At 34.2% G+C, this 7,363-nt stretch overlaps 1 protein-coding gene across 1 annotated transcript; it reads right to left on the reverse strand.

Moving 5' to 3' along the window:
* Positions 1–4,688: 4,688 nt before the first annotated feature.
* On the reverse strand, positions 4,689–6,952 carry LOC127087969 (WAT1-related protein At3g28050). Its single transcript, XM_051028886.1, has 6 exons — positions 6,710–6,952; positions 6,154–6,214; positions 5,701–5,800; positions 5,474–5,587; positions 5,159–5,390; positions 4,689–5,068 (listed from the first exon to the last, which is right to left on the reverse strand). Exons 1-6 carry the CDS (start codon positions 6,950–6,952, stop codon positions 4,832–4,834), a joined length of 987 nt encoding a protein of 328 aa, XP_050884843.1. The 3' UTR covers positions 4,689–4,831.
* Between the last annotated feature and the right edge of the window lie 411 nt (positions 6,953–7,363).

The following is a 7,363-nucleotide window of genomic DNA, read 5'->3' on the forward strand; positions in this document are numbered from 1 at the left end:
CAGGTTGCGACACTAGTGGCATACTTGTTGATTTATCTAAGTTGGAGCCCTTCTCATGGATGATGTCTTGGTTCATGTATTCATACTTGTGAATGAATGATTGAGTGTTCTCCAAAGAATGACTTAAATAATCAAAAATCTTCCTAACCTTTGACTGACTCTTTATTAATGTTGCTTTACTTTCAAGTCATTTAGTTAATGTTATTTAAATTTCAGTACCTTATTCATTCATTTACATTTACATTTCATGCAACTTGTTTATGTTTCGGTCCTTTTCACTTTGCTCACTTGAGCCATATCTTGGGATTATACATATTGTGTACTTGTGATTTTGTTTTGTTTGTGGTCTTAGGACCTTAAAATACCTAATAACAACAAAAACCCTAAAAAATATCTTGGTGGACTCTTGGGCTTGATCTAAACTTTTGGACTTAGAGTAGGCAATTTCTCTATGCTTTAAGGACTTAGCCAATGCCACTTTTTGAGACTGAGTTATCCTTGATTGTGTCTTTCATCTGATGTAAACCTTGGGTGCTTCTGGTTCATTTGTCACCTTGTATATGTGCTTGATTGTTATACTGCTATTATTGTCGATGTCTGATTATTGTTTCTGAGTTTACCACAAGGAATATTTTCATCTGATACATTGGAAGATATTGAAGACTGCTAGCTATTGGAGTTCTTGCTTGGATATTATGGCTATCTTTATTTGATGCCTTGGTCTTCACATGGTTTTCTTGGATATTGCTTATGCCTGTTGCTTCCTCAAAAGTCCAAAGGAAATGGGTTTCTATATGACATTCTTGTCTTGTGAATTACATCCCATTGGTCAGATCTTTTCAACTCTTAATTTTTAATTTTTGTCTAGGATAGTCCCTTCATCTCCTCCCACTTATTTAATTTCAAAATCTCTCCCTCTTTTCAAAACCTTCTTTGATTGTGTTTTTCAAGTTAGACATGTTTTAATGATTAGAAACTTTGGCCTTATGCCATTGAATTTTTAAGCTTTTTCTTAAATCAAACTTGTGAGTGAACTTAACTATATTGACTTTAATTTTAAAAAAGACAAAAAGAACTAATAACCCCATTCATGTCTTTGGCCTTTTGTGCCTTTTTTGTTAAAGTTTTGATAAAAATTATATCACAAGCTTCTTTGAAATTTTTACCACGAACTACGGGGTTTTGATCCCTCATTTTTATGTTGGTATGTAGGCATAAGACCGAAGGTCTTGTCAAACACAAAAATATAATTAATAAATTCTTTTCTCATCCCCTCACTCTATATTTTTATCAAACATCATTTTGACAAAAACACTTGCACACAAAAAAGGGCTCCCTAGGAGTACCTAGGACACTTTGGATGCTAACACCTTCCCTTTGTGTAACCAACCCCCTTACTTGTAATCTATGACATTTTATTAGTTTTGATTTGAAAACTTCTTATCTTTGGGTTTTGTTCGTACTTTTGCCATTTTCCTTTGGAAATAATAAAAGTGCGGTGGCAACTCTGGTTTATTGACGTCAAGTTTATCCATAGCTTGATGGTCATGAATTTAACGTTACACTAGGATTATAATAATTGGAACAAGAGTGACTTAGTATATATGGTGCAACAATTGAGTTACGATGTAGACTAAAAGTCCCCGACAACGGCGCCAAAAACTTGATGGGGCTATTCCGCAAGTCCACGGAATCAGTCGTAGTTTTAAAAGATATTGAACCCACATGGACTAATAATCAATCTTATCGTTATCTATGGATGCTATGTTTATCTAATGCCATAAAATAATAAAATATGGGGGGAACTAAAAATTAAGAATAAAATAGCTCTCAGAAAATAATCAAATAAGAGAGACCAAAATGTGGTTTCCAATGTACCTCAAGGACTCGATAAATTCTTGGCATTTATTATGTTTAAAATACTTTTTGGGAGAAAATATTAATTTAAAAATACTATGCTCACACCGTCACACTATTGACTCGTGTTATACTTCGGAACCATAAATGTCATGTTGTTGCTCCACACTTACAATTTTCGGACTATTTTTTGAAAACTATTAAGTCCTAATACATGTCTAAAGCGTTGTCGTTGTTTTTAGAAATTAAAGATACGGTTTTTATTGGTCGGGTACTGATCTCACACTCTCATGTTGTTGATCGGTACTGGAGTGTTTTAAAATCACAGATGCAGAAAATAGATCAAGCACTGGTCTCACATTGTCGTGTTGTTGACTGGTACCTAAACGGTTTCAAATTACATATGCAGAAAATTTATCGGTCTCACACTGTTGTGCTATTGACCCATATCAAACATTTTCACTTTCATGCAAAAAAAATTGAATATTAAATCTTAAAAACTAGAACCAAAAAAATATCAAAGGTTAAAATTTAATGCCATAACAATTTACCGAGTCCCGTCGGAACGATGATCCTCACATCCCTGACTCTAGAAATTTAGCCAGACATGATTGCGAAAGTAAATAAATAATTTTGGGGTTTTGAATTAAATAAAGACATAATAATTTAAAGAAACGTTCAAAGAAAAAGGTAACAGCTTGAGATTATAACAATGGCAGAAAAATAGAGCATACATATAAATGGCGGGAAATAAATGAATGAAAGTAAATGAACCTGAAAATAAAAGCCAGGACATAAAACTGAATTAAAATTTTTACAATGGTGATTTATGTCTAAACACTAATGGTGTAGTAGTTTCCCGATGTGAGAAATCTACTACTTTTACAATGGTGATTTATGCCTAAGACTATGAAAGAATAAATTGCACAAAACTTATATATCAAAACTTAGACCCTTAGTTCTTATAAAAACTAACAATATATAGTGTAACATGTGTTGAGCTGCAGCACCAAACATGTAGAAATCGTGGAAGAAAAATAAGGAGGAATATGGAAAGACTGGGTTCTTTCTGTTGCAGATTTTACGGGCCAAATTGTATGTCGGACGCCATGATGCTTGTGGCAGTCGCCACAAGTGCAAAGTTAGGATTCTGGCCATTTTGTACTGTATGGAAGATGCTATGATATGTGTGGCAGTCGCCATGGCTCTTTGACTGTGTTTTCTGTATTCCTTTTTCCTCTCTGGTGGGCTCCATGAGTTCCTAGTCGTGGCAAGGGCCATGGCGGGCACCATGCTGGTGGCCATCAATGTATTTTTTCTATTTTTCGTCGTTCTCATCTGATTTCTTTTCGTATCGACTCCTACTTGTAAAGTACCTGAAACATGTATAAACTACTAGCATTACACTATAAAATGCGGAAAAATGATACTAAAACATGTGAAAATCATGTCAAAAATAAACTATGTGTTTCGGTGTTATCACTTACTTTCAAATGCAACCTTTTGTGACACCACACTGATGAATTCGGTTGCAACGGGTTTCCTACATCATTCACGTTACTTTGTAAGTATCACATAACTAAACATTTGAGAAGTCGAGTAAAACCTGCGGTTAACAAGAAACAACTCAAAGGTGAAGATGGTAAAATTGGCAAACCTGGTGTGGTGGTGGAAAAGATAATGGATGCATGGAATGGTATAATAAATTCTTCCATGAAAGACTTATATGTCGATTCGGTTCTGCATTTCAGAAGTGTGTGTGCAATATATCTAGATTTGCTGAAATATGTTAAGGGCACGATTCTGGATCAGGTTAAAGAGAAGATTGTTTGTGCCTGGACCGATCAGGTTCGACATTTTGGCAATACAACAACTAACAGAGTTGAATATGCAAATGCTAAGCTGAAGAATTGGTTTGGATATAGTAAAGGTGGTTTTTTTTATATTGGGATGCCATAATCAAATGTTCTAAAACCAACATAATGAGATACAAAAATCTCTTGATCTAAGCATTATTGTATTAGAACATTGACTCAAAGACAACATCCTTTATTCGCAGTTGGTTGGCAACGTACATGGGACGACATTGAATTTTATTTTTCATGAAGCCAAGCGAGAGGATAATACAGGTTCTGATAGCTTAAAGTGTGGATGTATACTTTGGAATACATTTGGTCTTCCATGCGTGTCTTTAATTTCAAAGAAGATGAAGCTTGGAGAACCAATACGTATAGACGAAGTTTGCACTCACTAGACAAGGCTCTATTTTGATGATGGTGGTGTGACGAAAGATGATAAATCAAACATATCTATCATGACCGAGTGGATAGTGATCCAAGAGAGATTCATGAAATTTGATGACATCATGAAATTTCAAATCAAAGAGAAACTTAGGAAGATTTCATATCCAAAAACAACGGATTTGAAACCACTATCGCTAGGGCTGGACAACGGGCTGGGTTGGGTGGGTTCGGGCCCAAAATCAACACCCAGTCCAACCCGTGGATGCATTAATGTGGCCCATTTCCGCCTAATTTTAACATTGATTTAGCCGGGTTGGGTCCAGACGGATTGCGGGTTAAAACGGACGGGTTCCTCGGGTTATTGGACTAAAAATATTTAAAGATCCAATTAAAATTTCTAACTTTTTCATAAAACTTCGGTACAGTTTTTACATTATAAAATTTTCAAATTCAACAATAGACTAAACATTCAACTTGAACAACACAATTTATGTCAAAATTATTTTTAATTGTACTCACCTGCTGAATATTAAATACTATACAACTTATAAATATTAAATTATACAATAACTAATAATATTAATTGGCTAATACAAATCAAAAGCAAAAAAAAAATTAATGGGAATTAATTAATTTACAATTGAATTACTCATCAATATAGAACCAATGGAGACTCTTTTTCTTCAATCTAAAAAAATACATATAAATATAAGTTAAACAAAAAGAACAAGCTAAAGAACTTGTTTGCAGTAAAGAGCAGTTTCAAATGCAATGCTCAATCCTTTAGTCCTATTTGCAATACAACTTACAGAGGAAACAATAGAGATGAGTGAGAGATTTAGTCCTATTTTCCAAGCACTTGCATTTGAAACTGATAACAAAGCTACAAATGTTGATATTATGGTTGCACTAATGGAGTATAACAAGACTAAACTTAGTTCATCTGGGAACTCCTTCAAGATATGTACCTGCTAATTGAATGTAGCAATTTAGAACTAAATTTTTGAAGCTATTATTAAATAATATCTCTCATTTTGCACAATACTAATTCTACCTACCTGTAAAATGTACCATAGAGAAACTAGAAAATAGTCCACTATTAGCATAATGCTAGCAATGGCCCAACTTGAATCCACTGACTTGAGAAATTCATTTGATTGATGAAGTGATGAGGAATTCAAGATGGATTTTCCTTTGTAGAAAGTCAAGACAAAAGCACCTGCTATTGATATTATGCTTCCCATTACCTTAGCATTGCTACTTCTACTCTTTATAGCTAACTTTTCCATCCTTAATAAGAGAGAAAAATAGATTAAGATGTTTCTACAGTGGTTATTGTAAATCACTGCCTAATTCCAATATAATGATCAAACCTGAAAGTGACAGCTAGCGTGAAAGTGAAAGCAGGTACCAGATTACCAATTGCTGAAGCAAGTGTTGGAGAACTATAATTAATACTAATATACCCCAAAATCTGAGATCCACATCTGCATAACAGCACCATACAATTCCAAAAGAACACAAAATCATCAGATTCAAAAGGCCTTAATACTATACAATCACAATTGTTAAGTTAAGTATAAGGCAATTTTGTCATTACCTTATTACCCCAAGAAGCAAACTTTTGCATATTATGGAGAAACTCAGTGGAACAGGAACCACTCTTGATCTGCAAAGAGACATGAAAACAAAACATGAACCTGTCATATTAAAAAGACAATAGTTGTATAACACATAGGCAATTCATGCACTAAACCTGTCATATTAATTAGCAATCATATGGTCATTCATTTATATTCAATCAAGCTATAAATAACACATTAAATCATTCAAAAATATTATAGTGAATACACCATAATATAATATGATGAACATACCATGTAATATTAACATACCACCATGAAAGGAGAATTTCATTGCAAATTATATCTATACAGCAACAACATAAAAATAAACAAGTATGTCTAGATTTTAGAACCGGTCATGAAAATTGATAACAGATTTTGGAAGAAAATATCATAGTAAATAATTATATTGCCGGTTTAAAACAAACCTATTCCAAGATATATTTTCTTATTTGTAACTCCTTGCCTACGATTTAGTCCTTGCTCCATCTGTTTAAACCAAAACAACAATTAAGGTTAAAAATTGTTTAAATAAAAGCTATCCAAAAACACAACTCCATAGAGACCAATGTTTCATAACTGAACCAAGACACACCAGACATCAAAGCTTAAATGAACAACTCAAAAACAACAAAACTAAATCAACAAATCTAAATCAACAACTGAAAACAACAAAGGCTAAATAAATAAAAGCTCAAAACAAAAACCTTTAACCATAGCTCATACCTTTGCTTGTGACATGAAGATGGATCTGTTGGTAACATGAAATAAAATCCAAAAATAAGAAAATAATTAGAAGGATGCAAACAAAACTTACAAAGAACGGATAAATAGAGAAAACTCTAATTTAGAAAACTCCAAAATAATAAGAATACGCTATTCTTCAAAACAACAAGAAAGAAAAAGTAAATCTTGAACAAGATAATGAATGAGAATCGTGTCTCTTTAGGATTATTCGTAGAGACTGGTTGTGAGTAATAAAACAATTTGAATATGGTGGTGGTGGGTAGTTTTTAAGGTTGGTGGTGGTGTGGGTTGAGGGGATGGATGAAGGTGAAGGTGTGTATCCGGCGGCGACTTGTTAGAGATTTGGATGGTAATGAAAATGAAAGACGGGGAATGCACAACAACTACTAAAAACCTAATATGAAACGTTGTCGTTTTGTTATTATTAGTGGGAGGGTTAGGGTTCCTGCGGTTCACATTTCCTAACCCGGACCCGCCCATGCCAAACCAAACCAACCCAAGTTTTTGGCCCGCTAAACCGTCGGCCCAACTAAACCCGCCCAAAATCTTTATTTTTTCGGTTTATTGCGGTTTGGGCTGGGTCACAGTTTTTTGTCCAACCCTAACTATCGCAATTGGTTAAAACAAAAGGTTCCCCTAAAAAGGTAAAACTTAATCAAAGTGACAACTCCACGAGACGGTCTCCTTCATATTTTGAACATTTTGACTCACATTTTCCATATTCTCTGAATCCAAAATCCTAAAAGAGTGTTTTTAAGGGTGCTCGCATTAGCAAACCATCTCCTCCACCGTCGTTACTGTAAGACCCCAATTTTGACCCTAAGATCCCTCATGGCATTATAACATTGCATTTGCATTTGCCTCAAGGATCATAGCATCTTGGCTCCTTAC

The sequence above is a fragment of the Lathyrus oleraceus genome, chromosome 5, assembly GCF_024323335.1.
Source record: "Lathyrus oleraceus cultivar Zhongwan6 chromosome 5, CAAS_Psat_ZW6_1.0, whole genome shotgun sequence".
NCBI classification, from domain to species: domain Eukaryota; kingdom Viridiplantae; phylum Streptophyta; class Magnoliopsida; order Fabales; family Fabaceae; genus Lathyrus; species Lathyrus oleraceus.

Coding starts and splice junctions, on each gene's coding strand:
- LOC127087969 (XM_051028886.1), bottom strand. CDS start 6,952: ATGGGCGGGTCCGGGTTAGGAAATGTGAACCGCAGGAACCCTAACCCT. Junction 5,588..5,700: donor TTGCTTCTTGGGGTAATAAG/GTAATGACAAAA, acceptor GCTGTTATGCAG/ATGTGGATCTCAGATTTTGG. Junction 5,069..5,158: donor CTCTATGGTACATTTTACAG/GTAGGTAGAATT, acceptor TTCAATTAGCAG/GTACATATCTTGAAGGAGTT.